The sequence below is a fragment of the Lampetra fluviatilis genome, chromosome 28 (assembly GCF_964198595.1).
Source record: "Lampetra fluviatilis chromosome 28, kcLamFluv1.1, whole genome shotgun sequence".
In the NCBI taxonomy this organism is placed as follows: domain Eukaryota; kingdom Metazoa; phylum Chordata; class Hyperoartia; order Petromyzontiformes; family Petromyzontidae; genus Lampetra; species Lampetra fluviatilis.
Window position 1 is genome coordinate 4,283,994 of NC_136302.1, and position 20,850 is coordinate 4,304,843.

The 20,850-nt window shown below is 40.0% G+C and overlaps 1 protein-coding gene and 1 long non-coding RNA gene across 2 annotated transcripts in view; both read right to left on the reverse strand.

Annotated features, from left to right (window-relative positions):
- MUC4 (mucin 4, cell surface associated) overlaps window positions 1–15,891 on the reverse strand; it is a 50,973-nt gene extending 35,082 nt beyond the window's left edge. Inside the window, exons 1-11 of the mRNA XM_078869553.1 lie at window positions 15,131–15,891; window positions 13,602–14,003; window positions 12,224–12,343; window positions 10,930–11,063; window positions 10,084–10,251; window positions 9,213–9,398; window positions 6,619–6,755; window positions 6,223–6,314; window positions 3,330–3,548; window positions 2,689–2,844; window positions 29–145 (exon numbers count right to left, since the gene is read on the reverse strand). Of these exons, the coding sequence (XP_078725679.1) occupies window positions 29–145; window positions 2,689–2,844; window positions 3,330–3,548; window positions 6,223–6,314; window positions 6,619–6,755; window positions 9,213–9,398; window positions 10,084–10,251; window positions 10,930–11,063; window positions 12,224–12,343; window positions 13,602–14,003; window positions 15,131–15,788 (2,389 nt within the window). The 5' untranslated portion in view covers window positions 15,789–15,891. The remainder of the gene's footprint in view (window positions 1–28; window positions 146–2,688; window positions 2,845–3,329; window positions 3,549–6,222; window positions 6,315–6,618; window positions 6,756–9,212; window positions 9,399–10,083; window positions 10,252–10,929; window positions 11,064–12,223; window positions 12,344–13,601; window positions 14,004–15,130) is intronic.
- Window positions 15,892–16,988: 1,097 nt separating this feature from the next.
- On the reverse strand, window positions 16,989–19,893 carry LOC144942708 (uncharacterized). The gene is made up of 4 exons (XR_013639409.1): window positions 19,686–19,893; window positions 18,983–19,114; window positions 18,325–18,348; window positions 16,989–17,122 (listed from the first exon to the last, which is right to left on the reverse strand). It is a non-coding gene; the product is annotated as an uncharacterized LOC144942708 (long non-coding RNA).
- Between the last annotated feature and the right edge of the window lie 957 nt (window positions 19,894–20,850).

Below are 20,850 nucleotides of genomic sequence, written 5' to 3' on the forward strand. Positions count from 1 at the left end.
AACGTAATGCTTAACAGATGACTCTTACCAGCAAAGGGTGGCCTGTAAAAAGCACATTTGTTGGGAGGGCGTTTCTGTTGGTACCGACTGCAAAACCTGGCATCTCCAGACTGGCAACATGATTGATATGGTTGTACTTCATTTGCTGAAAACAACAACAAAAAAATGTTTGTGTGTAACATCATTGACTTAGTTCTCCACTGTGTTTTCGGTTTGTAATGTGTATTGTTCAACGTGAGGACCTTGTTCAGGAACTGAGAGCTTCTTCAGGAGCTGAAAGAAGCTCCCAGCACATGAAGGTAAATACCATAGTGAGCAATACGCGGTGCAATCCGAAAACGGACGAAACAACGCAACCGAGACAAACTTACGCAGGAGTAAGGAGTAATAATTTTAGAAATCTATCACCACATTTATAAAAGGCAAAAAAACCCGCTGGCAATCCAGGTACACAATTCCCTAAGCACTTGTAACCACATCACTTAAAGCTTTTGTGGCTGCAGGAATTCATATTCCTTGGGTCTTTCGGTAAAGCCACGTAGATAGAAAAAATATTTTAAAATAAAAATAATAACAATATCACGACGTTTCGATCGCAACACAAACAATCATCATCAGGTGAGAGCTGCTGAGGTAAGAAAAAAGCGCTGCTAAGGTAGGGATTTATAAAGGTTTGAGATGGGTGTAGCCCAAGGGTCAGTGGGCGGGGCTAGAGATTAAATGTGCATGTAAATGTAATATAGGATAAATCTTGATAAACGAAGTTGTGGGGGTGGCCATTGTATTGTGAGAGATTAGCATAATAATAGGGGTTTTCCCCTTTTTTCTGGCAACAAAACTGAAACCTTTTTACAAGGAATCATATGTGCATTAACCACAATACTTGTGGTCTAATGATGAAAGAGATTAGCATGTCAATGTAAGAGATTTGCTTGTAAATGTAAGCTAGGGAGAGCTCGGAAAGGAGCATCACCACCTGGAGGCAACGGTGGCTGTGTTAGTGAATGTAACTCAAAGAGTCGAAGATAACTGCTAACACAGGTAGGCAGGAAAGGAACAACACAGCCAGTTATGACCTAAACTAGTTAATAACGTCCTTCCAATGATTGCTCAGTTGTACCCATCATCTCGGTTGAAATTGTGTCTGTTTATATATCTGGATGGCTTCATGGACGAATCATTGCTGATAGCCAGTAGGTTTGCAGAGTACCTTCGTCTTGGTAAAATCAATTTCGTGTGTGCCCACAGCGTTAAAATAATGATCAGCCATGGCTGAGGTATTCGTCCTACCGTGTTTCAGATCTGCCTTATGTTCACGAACCCGGTCCGAGACATGTCGCTTAGTTTCCCCAATATAACTGCTGCCGCAGACACAGCTTAGCTTGTAGACACCGGGGTATTGCATGTCAGGGATCACATCCTTTGTAGATGGGATCAAATCACGAATTTTATGTACTGTGTTGAATCGTACCTGGATCTTGTGTTTGCTCATGATTTGGGAAATATTTTTGGTGACCCCTGCTATGTATGGCAAGGTGATGGTTTTGATTGGGTCCTCAGATGGTTCTTTCCCACAGCCACCATTAGCTGTGTTAGTAAATGGCGGCTTGCCATCCTTTTCCACCTCCAGGTGGCGATGCTCTTTTCAGAGCTCTCTCGATCGCAACACTAGCAATCGTGATAATTTACAAGCAAATTTCTTACATTGACATGCTAATCTTTCACAATACAATGGCCTCCCCCACAGCGGCTTACCATCCTTTTCCACCTCCATGTAGCGATGTCCGAGCACTCCCTAGCTTACATTGACAAGCAAATTTCTTACATTGACATGCTAATCTCTCACAATACAATGGCCTCCCCCACAGCTGCTTGCAATCCTTTTCCACCTCCATGTGGCGATGTCCGAGCTCTCCCTAGCTTACATTTACAAGAAAATTTCTTACATTGACATGCTAATCTCTCACAATACAATGGCCACCCCCACAACTTCGTTTATCAAGATTTCTCCTATCTTACATTTACATGCAAATTTAATCTCTAGCCCCGCCCACTGACCCTTGGGCTACACCCATCTCAAACCTTTATAAATCCCTGCCTTAGCAGTGCTCCCTCCATATATTTTTTCCTACCTCAGCAGCTCTCACCTGATGATGATTGCTTGTGTTGCGATCGAAACGTCGTGATCTTGTTATTATTTTTATTTTATTTTTTCTATCTACGTTGCTTTACTGAAAGACCCAAAAAATATGACTGACAAAATGTAATAATCCTGAACTTGTAATCATTCAAATGTGAGTCAAGCATTTTGCCAAAGTGCCATTAGGCCAGGAACAATTACAGGTGTAAATAACGTGAGTGTAAAGAAGGTAATAAAATTGCATATCATAGAAACAAAAACCTTGTTCTTGCACTTTCCCGCAGAGTCTATATTCATTACTTTTCACAACAGAAGGGCCTCCACTTCAGGAAGCTCTAGAGGCCATCTCTAAAGGCTAATTTGATCTACGGCTCCATGCTTGCCAAACAATTTGGAATAGGTGGCAGTACACACATTCTACCCCACCACACACTAACAGCATATCTACCTAGCTGTGGTGTTCCGATTTATACGCTGGATGGACAGCGGCGGTGGGAGATTTAAGTCAATTCACAATACAACTATTTTGCACTATTAAAATCACTTACTCGAGTAAAGTTGAATGTCTGGCTGCAGAATGTTCCAAGGGGTAGGAAGATACCTCTCATACGACCCAGACACAAGGGCCCCAAATGTGTTGTAGTGGCATCTCACCCCTCCACCAAATAGATCTTTATTAAAGTTCTGCAAGCTCATAAATGAACCTAGCACAAATAAAAAATGTCAGCATTAATACGATAGAATTTAAACGGAGGGGGGGGGGGAATCGCAGTGGTTATATTCACATTTCAGCATTCACATGTATTGGACTAAAGTGATATTGCCATATAAATATAAACAGATTAACCTATATATTTTTTTCTGGTACAGAGATGAGTGTATAATCAATTGTGCAACAGAGACAGAATCTGTAACTTAATGACAAGTGTATTTTTAAAGATGTAAATATAGCTAGTCAGTTATTTAAATGTGGTTATCTGGTGTGGTGATCAAAATGGTAATTTACTACAAATAACATCAGGAACATAAATCGCTTAGTTTCAATTACATCATCATAAACTGCAACATATTTTTAAATCACTAAAATGCAGGACAAAGGATACTCTTACAATTAATGGTTCATACAATGTAATTTTTGCAGTGACTTCTTTTAAAAATTTCCCAAAAGCAAATTAATGTTCAGCCTCACCTGTGACATTTAGAGGCTGGTAGCCATATCTGGATATGAGGTCCCCATTGATGTAGGACATGTCAAACTGTCCTTGCCACAAAGAGCAGGGGCAGGTAGTGAATCTGCTGATGGAAGGCAGGACTGACTCATTCCTATACCAGTCCATACACTTGCGCTTTGGATTAGTGGTCACAGCCAAGTTTGTATCCAGCCTGTAAGCCCATCTTCCTGTTAGACCTGCAACACATTCATTTATTGACGTAATATGTAATCTAGAAACTCACCATCTTTATTGACAAAAGGATTGGAAAATTTGAAATAAAAAATCCACATGTTGACCACAACACTTGGTCAACACAATGTCATGGACAGAAAATATACACACATTAACTAGCTTGGATAACAAGGTAGACCATTGCCACTTTAAAGTAGTGTCCTGTATATAGCATTTGCACTCAACTACTTAAAAAAACTACAGCATACATTGTAATTAATAAACGGGCATAGACATATCAGAATATTAATTGTTTCAAAAACCACAAATGAAGTGCCACTTCACTGCAGGAAGCACCGTGTAATTTTTTTTAAACAAAATTATTGCCACTCGCGACGTTTTACCCATGGCAAACCAAGGATGTAATGCATGGGAAAAGAAAAATACAACGGTAAAAAGGAAAAGAGAAGAGAAAGAATGGGGAAATAAGAGGAAAAGAATGGAAATTAAATGGAAAAACGTGAGCATATGGTCAGGAAAGATGAGGAGAGGGTGGAGGCCACATAAGGGCCTCGACGTTGCATGGAGCAGCATCTGTTTTCACAGGGGGTGGGGAGACGGGAGGGATTCAGAGTGCAAGTAGTCACACAGAGGTCACGTGATTTGCGAGAGGCATAAGCTCATTTAGATATGTAAATTTACCCAGGAAATTCTTGTTTAACAAATACTCTTGAATGTTTGGCATGTGGAAGGAAACCAGTGATGCCTGTCTTACCAGGAACTCTTACGAACCAAGTAGTAACCCAGTTCAATCCCGGTTATCTTCTGAGATCAGGCAAGAAAATAGAGGGGAATTGCTAATAGGAATGATGTGCCAAGTTACAAAAATGGTTATTGGATGCCATGCTAAGTTGGTGGGAAAATGTCTCTTTGGCAGTGATAATCACCACAATAACAAAACATGACTACCAATATCATCCATAATAGAGGTTTTTTTGGGTTGGATTGCATAAATATAAAAATGTGTTATTAAAACCCGCCACCACCCAACTAGTAAGGGTTGTCACGTAAACAGAACATGCCAATTCGTCACTAGTACAGCACACCGGTGTGTTGGAGAGCCAAGCCACAACATTTACAATCTGAGCACGACGTTTCGCCAGTAATTACAACTAGCTTCATCAGGCTGTGTCGGGTGTGGTATTAAAATACACAAATGCTAAAATATTAGAATTGTATGAAGATGCTGCTTCAATGAACTTTTAAATGAAAGTAAAATAATAACAACCTATTCTTTGATACTGCATTGTCAGTTGTCAAGAGAGGCCTACGTGCTGTGAAAAGGCCCGTTGGTTGGCCTCTCTGTGTGCTGTGAAAAGGGCCGTAGCCCTCTGTGCTGTGAAGGGCCGTTGCTCAAAATATCACCTTAAAGAATAACTGGTTTCATAGACACCCTGTAACAAGCTACTGTTCAGGGACCTATAGATCTATCACACTCAGCGGGACGGCACTAGCATAAGCTAAAAAAATCCAGTTGTGGTTGTGTGCGTGACTTTTACGAAGACTGGTTGTGAAAGATCCATGCTCTTTGTTTGAAATTAACCTTTACATGAACTTGCAAGGAATGTGTGCTGCATCATGCAAGTGGTAAACCAACCCACTTTTATGGAGAAGCAACGTGTAAAAAAACAAATGCTTCACGTTAATATAACGCATTTTGATGATTTACAAATGGCAAAGGAAATCCACATTTTGTATCAAAATGCAGCCCCGGAGGGTGAGTGGTCACCATATATGGACAATTTGTGTAGAAATGTCATCAACCATGATGGCTTTTTTAACTAAACACTGCCTTTTACATAATTTCAGTTGTTAAATGGTGATTGACTCAACCCATAATTCCTTTGGGGGTAAATAAAGTGAGTACCCTGGCATATAATTTGGCTCTGGGATACAAAATGAACGCTTGCCCACGTTCTATTGTACGGGAAATTAATTGATCTTTTTACGTTAAAAAAATCACATGATGAACTCTGAACTGATGCCTAACCAAATAGAGTACAATTAATATTAATATAGTGGATGCCACGAATGTTATGGCTCAATTTCTCACCATTTAATTTATTTCCTTATTGCTTGCTCATAAAATGTTATACACATTTTTGAGATGTTGACCAATTTAAGAAATCTATTTACCAAATCAGACATTTAGATGGTATAAATCAACACGGCAATGTCGGACCACATAGAAGCCTGAGAACTTCCATATACAGATTGTCCTGTCTCATCCACCAAATAGTCCAGACGTGGTACCCTCATATTCACGTACGCTAATACATAAAACTTTTCTAAAAATTCATAAAAAAAGATATATTGTTGATGAAAAAGAAGCCATTACTTTTATGGGAAGTCTTCTCCTACCAAATAACCTTCATATTAAGTTAAACATTGCTATCAATAATGAGAGGTTTATAAACATTTTTTTTCTCTCCCTCAAAAGTCACAAGCCCTGTTTGTATTTCCCCAAATACGCCTCGACATCTCCGTATGTATAACAAAACTTTAAATGAACATAATGGGAAATCCACAACAGGTGGAATAGTTTTGTTCCCTATATATGGGAAGAGCAACGTATTGCAAGTCATGTCAGAAAACACTACGTTGATTTCAATGTATTAAAGTGTACAAATGAATTACCAGTATTGTTTCCAATGACCGTATCTGGGCGATAGCGAGCTGGATTTGTGGATCTTGACAGTGCGTCATTGTAATAGAACCGGTTTGTTCCACTGTGAGGGGCGAATAAAGACATGAGAGAATCGTTATCACTGATTTCTTTGAAGCAAGTTGACAGCTATATGAGTATTTAATGCTATAACCAGTATTACAAGAAATACAAGTAAACAAATATATATTGAGCTGATCTTTAAAAATCAAAAAAATCTTCGTAACCACGTTCACAGTGTTTTCTGCACACCACTGTGTTCCATGACATTGCAACAATGACAAATGTTCTTTGAGCATTCAAAGACCAGTGGTCCGGTCACCGTGGTTGCCACAAACACAATGACTGTTGACAACGTTGCACCCCACCTATTGAATCCCATGAGGGCATTATTAGAGCCGGGGTCTCTGGCTTCTGGCCTCCATTGCATGCCTCCATCTTTGAAAAATATGAGGCAGAACGAGGAGTCGCCATCCGTGCTCAGAACGGCCTGGAAGGTGTTCGTCTGGAAGTGAAACAGCACCGTCAACTGATTAGTCATTCATTCCGAGTAGACTATCAATTGCTGGATATACGAGACTGAGTTGTAAGAGTATAAATTAAGTCATGGCGGGTGATAGAGCATGCCACTATATAAAAAGTAGTAAAGTATGGATGGATAAATACACAATGTCGACTAATGTATTGAATTGAGCAAGGACATGCTATTTTTATATGGAATTACAGCATGTGATATTTACCTCAGTCCAAACTATAGATTCTATGACGATCCAAGAGCTAGAAATATCACAAATAAATATGCATGCTCTGTTGCCACTTTGATTTACCCTTGATCATGAAAACTGTTTTTTTTTTAAGCCATTTAATGATGTTTCTAGCACACACAAAACCTCACTAGTTCCACTACATCTGGTAGGTGGTTACCACGATTGTTTTGAGAATATATTCATAATACAAATAAAAACAAATAATAGTCAAACTATCGAGAACAGTGCAGCCATTCTTGATAAGAAAAAAAACTCAAGAGCTGCTGTGAGATAGGCCACGATGATGTGTTGACATACAACACAGAATTGTCTATTGGTTGCAATCTGAGATAAAGTCCAGTTCGTATCAAGGGTACAGTCCTGATAACCTTGGTGCTACAGAGATTGAGACACATTTATAGTTCTGCAATTTAATTTATGTACATGTGGAGGGGATTTTTTCTTCAAAACTTGTGGTCAATGCAATGCACTGTATTTCATAAGTGTTTATCCATCTCTAAAAAGTACCATGAAAAAACATTTCATATGGCACCTTCTTGAGGTGGTTACCTACACCTGTAGCACGATTTTTCTAAAAACAATGTATCTGTCAAAATAGTGAACCTGATAAAAATTGTAAACAAACTTAAACTTCAAGTTTTTTTAAATCAAAGGTATGCCGAAGCGCCTGCCATACATGTATGTACAACAAAGCCATGTTTACAGACATGTACTCACCACTATGACTTCTGGTGTGTACCTATTCTTATCAATAATTTATGATTTAAAAAAACCTGCCTCTTATAATTTTACTTGCACAAGAAAACTGCAGTACTAACATAAACCTATAAGAAGTCCATCATTCAAGATACAGTACTAATGCAGGTACAAGTAAAACGTTGACCTTTCTGCTGGTTTCACAGATTCGTTATTCATATTATTGATGCAACTCGACCTGGATGTACTGTATAATTGTGCTTGAGATTGGGAACATTGATGTCAGGAGGACATTAATTTTCCTTCGACGGTCCCTCAAACGTCAGGCATGACTTGCTTACACTCTGGTTCTGTGTGTTCTAAGATGGCTAAAAAACCCAATGCGAGACCCGCAAACTCTGCCGAGGTTTGGGCAGGTGGTACGTGACGGCTCGAGTGGGTCGATCGGTTGAGCTGCAGCCGCGCTCCTTTCGCTGCCTGCATTTGACTTCCTTGTGCTCTCACAGAAGAGACTCAAAGTATGCAGTGCAGACCTGAATGCGACACATGCAGTGTGTGCGTTCTGGCCAATTGATAAGCATTTAGCATAAAAAAAACGAAATATTACCGTAGTGCTACGATTGTAAAATAATGGTTAGCTAATAATTTTATTTTAGTGCTCGTAAAGGGCAGTATTAAAAAAGAGGTGGTTAAAGGGGATGAATCAGGAGTTGTTGTTGGTTTGCGAAGATGGAAAAAACTTGTTTCTCCATTCCAGAGGTTCTAACTCTATATGTCATGACACGAACTGACCAAGTGAGATAAAAACTCTCGTGTGACGGATGGCCTTTGTTATCTTTATGAAAACGTGTTTTTTGTTAAAGATGTTCCATACAGGTATCAAAAATAGAATGTCAGTCTCTGTACCTCGTGCACAGAACTGGGGGAACTGGAATTTGCTGATAATTTACATACAAAATGCATTTCCTCTTGGTTTATTCCACACGGTATGCAGGTTCACCACCCACTCGCCTAACTTCTTGCCAGCTGCAACCCCACCCTGTAATCTGGTTAGAGCCACCACGCTTGCCTTCAACTGAACAATGTCAAAATTGAGCGTTGTTATATTTCACAAGATACCTTGAATCAAGGATGTTTTGTACACCTTAGTACAAACATTTTTGTGAGTTTCTGACAAGCTGCGGATATATGTATTATGCTAACGTATGGAATATGGTGACATGGCCTTTAGTATTATATGATATGGTGGCATGGCCCGGTGTTATGGGATATGGATCAAGCTGTGGACCCTGGCAATAACAGTCAAAAACCATGGTTATAGAGGGACATGGAATTTAATTGTAAGAAACATTTGGTGAGACTTGTACAATGATACTTGCATTGTACAGCATTCCCACCACTTGCTCAGGGCTCTAAACAGGAGAAGAGTACCACCGCAATGCTCATTTGAGCCAAGAAATCACTATGACTTTTGTATGATATCACTGGGATGGCCTTACGTATTTTAAGTTGCTCCTGGCAGGCACAGCCGGGGCATCCACCCAGGTGATCTTCAACATCCATGTGGGCTCATAGCCACGTGTGTCTGACTGGCTGCTAAAGTTGGCTCGGATCTGATCCATCACCTTCCCACGAAGGTTCAAGGCATCATTTTTATTGCTGAGGCCTTCAGTAAAATCATACTCCTGTCAAGAAACAGTGGACATTTGTTGTTAGCTGCAATAATTAATTGTGATGCATTTTCCTATCAGAACACAAACTGCAGAATAAACGGACACATCACGGTAAGTCGATTGGCAGGTTGAGTGTCGTGGGTGAAAGCGTAGGTATTCACACCTCTTCCGGGATATCTGGTCCGTGTGGAAGATTAGGCCACACACACCCTCCAAATGGGCTCTCTAAAGCGCCCTCTAGTGGACGTCATTCAGCCAGATACCGTGTATGCAACCCAGATCAAGATAAACACTGTGTGTGTTTTGTAAAGCCACTGCTGCTTCTCCATGCCGTGTTGACCAGAGATTTTGTGTTGTTAGCATGTACCATGACGCTGGTCAGTGCGGGCTGGTGAACGGGAAGGGCCCAGAACTGGTTCAGATAGAACTCGCCACGGATGTTAGCCGTGGGGTGAGAATCAAAGTTAGGTCACCAGGTTCATAGTGCAGAATATTAAACCACTGTACTATCACTTCCCAATACAATGACAGTACATGTTAATAAAAAATGGCAGTAATGTGTAATTCAATGTTATGACATACAGAAACAAAAGCCCGTGTTAAGCTATAGTGGTGCCTGGGAGTGTAATTGGAACTCAATGAATTATGCACACCATGTCAATGATTTGTTTCCTATTGAAGGCTACTTTTAACAAACCTGAAAGTACATCGCCCCAGTATCTGAGGAGAAGTCAGCATCATCCCAGAACACGGCAATCATAGGGATTGAAGAGGCATCTGTAAAACCGTTGATGAAGGGGTTGGGATAGGCAAACCTCGTTGAATCTTCGACATCTTTGAAAATAATCAGGCCATTGTCTGTAAACTGTAGATCAGAAGCATAAACAAGATACCATGAGTACAATTTATATTAAAAAGAAAAGCGTGCATTAATGGTAGAATCAATTTTTTTGCTGTCAATCATCACCTTAACTGAAAGCACCTTTGTCAGCATCATCAACACCATCCTACTTACACGTAATTGTAATAAACTAAACTGCGAAACAATTTTTTATTTTACCTGGTAAGGCCCACTGAGCTACATAGCTCTTTTTCAGAAGAGACCTGGCCACAAATGATAGGTCAACAAAGTGACTTATCATGTGGAAATGTATAGCAGCCAAATACTCTAAATGCATGTTGATTCTAAATATGGAGAGAAAACCGGAGGACTCGGAGACAAATCCACATGACCACGGCGAGAGAGAGAACATGCAAACTCCAAATATACAGGTGTCAGAGTCAGGATTTTACCCACAACCTCCTGTATACCAGGCGAGGTAGTTTATACCTTACCACCGTGGTGGCCCATGCCAACACCATTGGCTCTGTGAGGTGATAGTGTTTGCCCTTAACTATGCAAATGAATAAATGTCAAACAACGCATGAAATAAAAAACAAATACATGTTCTTAAGGATTATGCTAAAAAATGCACACGCATACACGTGTTATTAATTTATGTATAAAGTAAAGAGTTTAAACATAACTGGCTACTGTACTTACATACAACCGCTGGTAGAACTTGGAGGCAAAAGGAAATCCATACGGAGGTGAGAAGAACTGAGACACTGAATCCGTGGAAATGGGCTTTATAGTTGTGTCACCCACAGTTGGTCCATATTCGAAAAGTCTTTTCTCTACATATGCAAAATAAACACAAATTGCCACATTTTACAATGAATCCTTGCAGTCACAAAAGCTTCAAATCTAGAATTTTACAGTGCGTTCATAAGTGACATACCAGTGGATGTTGGTCTTCAAAATACTTACTTTCCTGGTTAATTGCCATAGTCTGCAATTAACTTTACACGAGCTGTAATGTTTCAATTCGATTTGGGTTCTGCATGTGCTGTGTAGGATTTACAATGGCAGGTCATGCACGACTAACCTAATTATCTGGAGTAATGGGAGGTAAGGGACTGCCCGGATAAAAAAAAATCACAAAGCTAGGATCGTGCAAAACACGTGTAAATTAGGCTATCAAAACATTGACATAATGGGGGTGACGGCATTGAATGTGTCATCTGTTTTTGGTTTACTGTACTTGCCGGCGCATTTGCAGTCACGTGAGCACCTTGTCACTGACCATCAACGAGTGAGGAGCTGCTAATAATTCAACCATAAGGACGTCAACTAGACATCGTCACTACATATTACTCCCGTGTGCAGTATACATAGAGGGTAGAAGATATAAATAATGTTAAAGTACTGTAACTTGATGCTATACTAACGATGACTATAGAGTGTTGACGTATTATAAAAAATGTAACCTATATCGGGGGTTATTGTGATTAAATATAAAGATATAGGGCGTTTGAGTTATACTTCTAAAACACTAATTAAAACAAACATTTTCCAAACCTTCATGTGTATTCTGTATGTATGTTTTGTGTTACAAGTTGTCTTATTAAAATAAAAAATAACATACTCCTTCAATCAAACTAAACTATTATATTTACTAGGTAAAGTCCACTGAGCTATTAGCTATTAGATGTGGCTTTTATCACACGAGGGTATGCATAGCAGCAGCCAAATAATGTAAATGCATGTTTATAAATGTGGGGGGAAAAACCGGACCCAGAGAAAAATCTATGCGACCACACGGAGAGAGAACACGCGACTCCGAAGATACAACAGGCATCGTCAAGATCAGGATCAAACCCATTACCTCTTGTGTACCAGGCGAGAAAGCTGACACCTAGTCAAAACTATATTTAGGGGTTTATTTTAGTTGAACGTTGCCTCTATAGTTTACTAAAATAATTGTGATGACGTGAATAAGGCATGTTAGGCTCACCACTACATATCTGTGGGCTGGTGAGGCTGAACCCACTGTTACAGTAGCAGGTAGACATTGATGTCTTCGCATCAATGAAGCATTGGCCGTTGGTGCAGGCAAGGTTGCAGGTGTTGAGTGCTGTAAAAATAATCAATTTCACATCATCATCACTGTCAACAAACTTAAACACCAAGTAAAAAAAGGATACCGCACACTGTTTAAATTTGAGCATCGCAAAATCTGCATCAGCATCATCATCATCATCATCCATGGTCTATCAAGTGCTGAATTAAGACCTCTCCAGGCCATTGCCATCTCTTGGTCCGGCGATACCACAATACATCTCACTCCGGCACAAGAACTGATCTCAATGCTACATTCCTAATGTGGTTGTCCTCTTCGGTGCATTCTCTTCTTTGGTGAAATTCCATCATCGGTCTCGTCGTCCATCGCCCATCATCACGCCCTCCAGTGATGTGTCCTGCCCAATCCCACTTAAGTTCCTTAACAGCCAATATAGCGTTTCTGATTTTTGTTTGTTACCTGATCCATAGTTGTTCAAATGTGATGGTCAAATTCGAGGAGCATATTTTTTGTCTTTTCCATATGTCATACAAAACCAAATTAATTTAATTTGAAATTATGACATTGCGAAGATACATCAGCATCGAAAGCCAAAGTGCTGAATTATTTACATGATTGTATTATTTCATGGGCTATGTCAGTATAAAACATAATGCCAACATAGGCTGTAATTTAATACACATTGATCACAGAGATGGAATCAAAGAGATGGTTTCCATCTCTGCATTTGTCAGAATCTAATTGAAAAGAAGAACACACGCTTGTGTAAATGTGTTCAGGACAAATTTGTTTAAAATTAATAAGGCTCAACAAATAATGTAGGTTTGCAAAAATGTATATAAACATATTTTCAAATCTGGAAATTATTATTGTTTTAGATAAACTGTGAATTCGAGTTGTGGCTATGTTTGATGCAACAAAGAGAAAGTCCATGAGCCCAGACCAGATATGTCACTTATCAATATCACCAGATGTGGCATAGTTTTAGTAGCTGCAATTTGTTACATGGTTAATAACAGTGAATTACGTGATAACCACGTGGAATGAGTGGGTTATCAAATAACTGACTTGTATTAGTTTAAAACGTAGGATGACTTGTATTAGCCATATAAATAAATTGGGGCTCTTTAAAGATTTTATTCATTAGGTGGTACCAATTTCTTCTCCCGTTACATCGCAGGATTGTGAGAGTTAGCAGCTGCTTGGGGAAGGCCTTCGTCCAGTCGTGGATTGACAATGATTGATGATGATAATGCTAGCAACCAAAACAATTCAAATCAACCAATGTTTATGTTTGTGCAAGAACCGGTACCTGTTACTTGCTTCACTGACACTCCGGCATTGGAGACATTGCCTCTTCCGAAGGTTTTGACCGTGATTGTGTATTCAACACCAGGACGTAGACCAGAAAACCTGGCTGTGAGTGACCCGGTCGGACTGACTGACACAGCCGATGCCTCTTGAGGAGAGATGAATGCAATGTACTGCTCCACATAACCCTCGGCAGCCAGCCACACAACCTCCAGGGAGGTGTTTTTCACTCCTTGGCTGGTCAAAGTCAAATTTTTCACGAGTCCCGGCACCACGATTGCAGTCGTAGTTGGCACGGAGGTCGTGGAGACAGTTGTTGCGGATGATGGTGTCAGTGATATCGACGATGTAATAACATTTGTTGTGGATTGTGTTGTTGTCCCATTTGAAGTTGGTGTTGTACCTGAATTTACAGACGTACATATGTACATGTATTAGGTTGTGGCGTGATTACACATTTACTTCATGGGACCTCCTTTGCCAGTACCAAAATATGAGAATAGGTTTTCCCCTTTTTTCTGGCAACAACACAGGTGTTAAGATGTTAGAATACCAAACTGAAACCTTTTACAAAGGAATCATGTCTGCATTAACCAAGCTACTTGTGGTCAGAATGCAAACAAAAAACATACTCTGATAATATATGCATTGTCCTTGAAACTGATTGGTCCACACCAAAGACGCTAAAAGGCGTCGTCTGGTCTAACACCGTTTGAGACTAGGCTCGAAAGAAAGCCGTCTCTGGTGTGGACCAATCAATTTCAAGGACAATGCATATATTAACAGAGTATGTTTTTTGTTTGCATTCTGACCACAAGTATTGTGGTTAATGCAGACAAGATTCCTTGTAAAAGGTTTCAGTTTGGTGTTTTAACATCTTAACACCTGTTTTGTTGCCAGAAAAAAGGGGAAAACCTATTCTTACACATTGACTGTATTACTGCATACATGACCTCTTTCCACTTTGTTGTATTCCACATAATTTACTTTAAAAAAATAGTTAACACTACTTGGTGAATTAGAACATGAATCATTTACAATTAGTGGAACGTAACTGTTCAGGAAATACATTTTTCATTGTAATTTTCTAGCATACATTTTAAGCCAGTGTCTCCCTGCTCAATTTAGTATTTGGCTGCTATGAATTTTATTTGGCAGCTATACATTTCCACATGATGTGCCTCTTCGTTGAACTATCATTTGTGGCCAGATCGTTTCTGAAAAAGAGCTGTATAGCTCAGTGGGCCTTACCTGCTAAAATAAAACAAAAATTGAGTAAAATTTTGTATTAAAGTCGGTGCTCATCCCCACTCACAACATTGAACCAGTATGGAAAACAACATCTCAAAGGACAGAGACCTCAGTCTCTACAGAGGACAAATACAATTTAATTTTCACAGTGGTGCTTATTTTATCTAGCTTTGAAAAATGATGAGCTGAACTCACAATCTCCACCCAGCCTCATCTTATTTAATATATGGACAGCAGAATACAAACTTTTGATACATGAGCCCACTTTACACTGCTTACCCGAGTTAGACACAGTGGTGGAAGTCGATGAAGTCGTTGGAGATGTCACCGGTGAAATGCTACTAATTGTTGAAGCCGGAGTGACTGTTGCATTTGTGGTTGAGGCCGTAGACGATGACACTGTTGATATTATTGTTGTGTATGAGGTGGGTGAGTTCACTATCAGTTGAGTCACAGCTGTGCTTGTTGACTGGTTTGTAAGTGCAGTCACTGTTGTGCTATTGGTTGGCAATGTAGTTGTTGATGTTGTTGCCGAGCCCACAGCTGTGTTAGCTGCTGTCGTGTTCGATGTAGCAGGCGACAACAGCAGACTCGCACTTGTCGACGCTACCGTTGAGGAATTGGGAGCCGCTGGTGTCATTGTGGCTGTGGTTGTTGTGCTTGATGTCCCTAATACTATTGGTAGAGTCACGTTTGTGCTATTAGGTCCTATTGTGGACATTGCTGCGGTGGTCACTGATGTCACAGTGGTCTTTGAAGTTGCGTTTGATGCCGCTGTTAGAGCTACGGGGCTTGTTGCATTTATATTCACTAATGTGCTTTCGGTCCCAACTCTCGTTGTTGATGCTGTTGTCGACTCCACAGCTGATGTATTCGCTGCTGTGTTTGAGGGCACTGTTATTGGTGATGTGTTTACAATGGTAGTGGTTGCATTCATAGAATCTGTTATATGTGTTACCGGGGTGGCTGATGTTGAGATTGATGGAGGTTGAGTCACAGCTGATGTATTCGCTGCTGGTGTGTCTGAGGGCGCTGTTATTGGTAATGTCTCCACAGCGGTAGTGGTTGCATTAATAGAATCAGTTGTATTTGTTACAGGGGCGGCTGATGTTGAGAATGATGGGGGTTGAGTCACAGCTGATGTATTCGCTGCTGTTGTGTCCGAGGGTGCTGTTATTGGTGATATCTCCACAGCGGTAGCGGTTGCATTAATAGAATCAGTTGTATTTGTTACCGGGGCGGCTGATGTTGAGAATGATGGAGGTTGAGTCACAGCTGATGTATTCGCTGCTGTTGTGTCCGAGGGTGCTGTTATTGGTGATATCTCCACAGCGGTAGCGGTTGCATTAATAGAATCAGTTGTATTTGTTACCGGGGCGGCTGATGTTGAGAATGATGGAGGTTGAGTCACAGCTGATGTATTCGCTGCTGGTGTGTCTGAGGGCGCTGTTATTGGTAATGTCTCCACAGCGGTAGTGGTTGCATTAATAGAATCAGTTGTATTTGTTACCGGGGCGGCTGATGTTGAGAATGATGGAGCTTGAGTCACAGCTGATGTATTCGCTGCTGTTGTGTCTGAGGGCGCTGTTATTGGTAATGTCTCCACAGCGTTAGTGGTTGCATTAATAGAATCAGTTGTATTTGTTACCGGGGCGGCTGATGTTGAGAATGATGGAGGTTGAGTCACAGCTGATGTATTCGCTGCTGTTGTGTCCGAGGGCGCTGTTATTGGTGATGTCTCCACAGCGGTAGCGGTTGCATTAATAGAATCAGTTGTATTTGTTATCAGGGCGGCTGATGTTGAGAATGATGGAGCTTGAGTCACAGCTGATGTATTCGCTGCTGTTGTGTCTGAGGGCGCTGTTATTGGTGATGTCTCCACAGTGGTAGCGGTTGCATTAATAGAATCAGTTGTATTTGTTATCGGGGCGGCTGATGTTGAGAATGATGGAGTTTGAGTCACAGCTGATGTATTCGCTGCTGTTGTGTCTGAGGGCGCTGTTATTGGTGATGTCTCCACAGTGGTAGCGGTTGCATTAATAGAATCAGTTGTATTTGTTACCGGGGCGGCTGATGTTGAGAATGATGGAGGTTGAGTAATTTCAGCGAATGATGCATTTATTGGTGCAGTCATAGCCGATACACCTTCTGATGTGAAGAATACTGTAGAATTACTCGTTGTGTTTGAGGTGGTTGATCTTGGTGGACTTGCTGTCTGTGGTGACTGTGTTGAATTAGCAGTCCATGGCATGGTTGAATATGTTGTTGCCACTGTGAGAATAATTCAATAGTTTACAATTAATCAATCATTCTTGTGACTTAAACAACCTTTCAATGTACCTTGCAGTAAAACAAGAACAATACGCATTATTTACTCAGAAAAGCCTGAGTATTAAGACGATTTTTCATAAGGATCCTTACTGATCGATATTATCAGGAAACTAGAATGCGCCCGAGAAAAACAACACATTTCATACTGGGTGATACTCAGTATTGTCATCCTTTGGCACCCTTGTAGCCTTATGCCTAAAACACATGCCAAGCCTTCGTAGTCACCCACAAGGGTTATATTTGTTTAACTTATAAGGCCTCCTGGAATTGGGAATATTTAGGCTTATTTGGTCACAGGCCAATGTATTTCTATCATCAGTTACACAATGTACGTTCATATCTGCTGATGGAAAAAACTATGTCCCGTATATAATGTACTGTACAAATACACAAATTCTGTCTATCTACCTGTAAATCATAGAGTTTCTGTTTTTGAACATATGCAACGCCTACGTGTTAAACGTAGGCGTTGTATATGTTAAACTGACAAATGCACCATGATTCTAATATCACCATTAAGGGACAGAAATTTGACATTTTATTATTGACAGATGACCTGAGCATGCTAATGACCTTGTAAAAATGTAATCACAGGCCTTAAACCGACATATTTTAAGGTGCTATATTACCAAGCATTATTTTTACCAAGAATGACACTGGACTTTGAAACACTTTTCACACTTAATACCAAAGATAATTTCCCTCAGAAGTTACTTAATGTCCAGCAGGGGGACAGCAACCAAAATAACAAGAAGAGCCATTTTTTCTAAATCGGTAAAAAAAACCTCAATATTACAAGAGCCACACAATGCACATGAATACGAGACGGTAATCCTTAATAAATAACGTCACGAAGCAGTCCCTTAAAGAGCCGCATGCGGCTCCTGAGCCGCAGGTTGCTGGCCCTTAATGTACAGTCTTGCACCATTAACACAGTTCCCATCATTGAAATATTTACAGTACCATATATGAGAAAATAGTGATGTGGGAAGATATTCTATTCAGTGGCATCAGAATTTCTAATTGTACATTTGACTGAAAGTCCGATCAAATTTCCAAAATATCCCTCATATTTAATGGTACATTTTCTCTATTATTTGCTCTGTAATGCAGCGTACACAAGGGTAGGGAGATAGACTCACGTGAGCATGTTGCATTTCCATCACCTGCAGAGGGGGAGAAGAAGATAGCACCATTAAGCACCGTCATAACTTAATCGTAGAAAAATATACTTTAATCAAAACAAATGTTCAGCAAACATATATAAAATATTGAAAAGGCATAATAATTATTTTAAAATGCTGAATTAAAATACATTGTTATATCACTATTTACAGGAAATCCAATGAGGCTAATATCACATGGCCATGTATAGACTCATCATAAAGGTCTCATCCCTCTCAACCTCCACACCCGCAATGAGGTTGGTGATACAAATCTAGATTTAGGAGAGTCCCAGGTGTTCACCGACATGTCAACTGTGGTTACTTCAAATGCTTCTGTCATGGGCCTGCCAAACATCACTGAAGCTTTCTGTGGTTTATAAAAAAAAACTATGTCAGGAATAGACTCGTCCTACATAGTTTTTTTCACGATTCTTTTGCAGTAAAGCTCTGAAGTTACACAGCGCAACTACGAAAGCCCACGCAGTAGTAGTTATCTAGATGGTACATTTGTAAATGTATACAAAAATCTTGTTTTCAATATTGTGTGGCCAGAAAAAAGAACACAAATTGGCTTGAAACAAATCCCACTGTTATGGATACCCTGTACAACGCAGGATGGCAATGGAGCATTTACTTGTGTCCCGTTGATATCCTGGAGCGCAGGGACAGCGGTATGACCCCACTGTGTTCTCACAAACCGTTCCCAAGCCACACACAGCTGGGACTCGCCCACACTCATCGATGTCCTCGCACACAGTAGCATTACCTAAGGGAAATAATTTAAAGTAACGTTTTACATATACGCAGTGTAGATGATAAAAAAAAAACATTCTTTTGTATTGAGTTTACACTACTTTTGCATGTTTTTTTAGTTCGTTTAACTTCCTATATCGATTAAAATGTTGCTTTATTTGTCTCTTATTTGAAATAAATATAGTACTTTAATGTTTATATATTTTAAATATTTCAATACGAGCTCTATATTCTGAGCAGCGGAACCTTTATCCTGCACATTATTAGGTGAAAACATTTCATAAACTGAAACATATTCATGCCAAAATGCTGCTTTCTATTGCCCCATATGTGTGGGTTTTATTTGGTCACTTCCATTTAAAAGTATATACTATAATAAGTTACGTCGCCATGATATTCCAAAGCAAATGCTTTCCCCCCAATATAAGTTTGGAGGAGATAACATGTATCCCTTTACAGCTCTTAGCCATTATACTGTTACGTGAAAGGTTACCTTGAACTGTAGCATGATCCTATATTACCTTGGCATGAATACCAAAACAATCGTGCAACATCTCAGAGGAAATCCGGACGCTTCAACTTACTTTGGAAACCAGCATCACACTTGCATTGGTAGGAGCCTGCCGTGTTCTCGCAGGTTGAATTGGCACTGCAGTTGTTGTTGGGGAGCAGACACTCATCCACATCCAGGCAGTGAGTGCCATTGCCTGCGTATCCCGCAAGACACGGGCAATTGTATGAACCCACCGTGTTGACACAGTAGGCTCCATTCCCACAGGCCGCACTGCCAGATGTTTGACACTCATCTACATCTACGCATTTCTCTCCAGTTTCTGGTGGGTGGGAGGGAGGGACATTTGAATAACATGAACAATATTAGATACGTATTTTCACCACTAGAACCCAAAAAACTACATTTTCTTAATTTGTATCATTCAAAAAAATACTACATAGCCTGGGCGGGAACAGTGCTGGGCTGATATCTGTATACATTTGAGGCTATAGAAATGGAATGAGAAGTGGACGTGTGGTCTATTTTTATTTTTTCATAGCTCGTATGAGTAATGTGTATAATCCTGAGAAACAAATCACTTTGAATACATTATGAAGGAAGTCGTATGGATTTTAACTGGAAAATTACATAATATAAGCTCTATAAATATACACACCACTTACCATCATACCCAGAATTGTACCGTTAGATTGTAGTGTGACAATTCATCTTGAGATTATTATTGTATGTATTAATAATTGTATTATTATATTCTTTGGGTCTTTCGGTAACGTCACATAGAACTTTTTTTTTTTACAAAAAACTACTGCATTATTATGCTTGCCTGCTCAAAAAAACCTCACTGAGTCACAAGACATATGACTGGAGGATCCTGATAATTTTTCAGAGTAGGGGGTAATGTTGCTATGTATAATCCCAAATTTGTAATTTGCATGTACATTTTCAGCATTGGGATGTTTGGCCTCTACCAGTTATGTATTTACGTGTTTGTTTTTGCCGTGGAAGAAAACCGCTGAGCCTGGAGAATCCCCATTCAGAAGAGGAAGAGACACAGAAAGGCATACGAGTTGGGAATCACACCAAGGCCTTTCTTGCTGTGGCGTGCAAGTGTTTTGACTGTGCCGCCCTTCCAGCCATGTTATTGTAGGATGAGCCTAGATTACATTGACGCATACCAAAACAATGAAAATACGCAGAGGAAATCCGGACGCTTCAACTTACTTTGGAAACCAGCA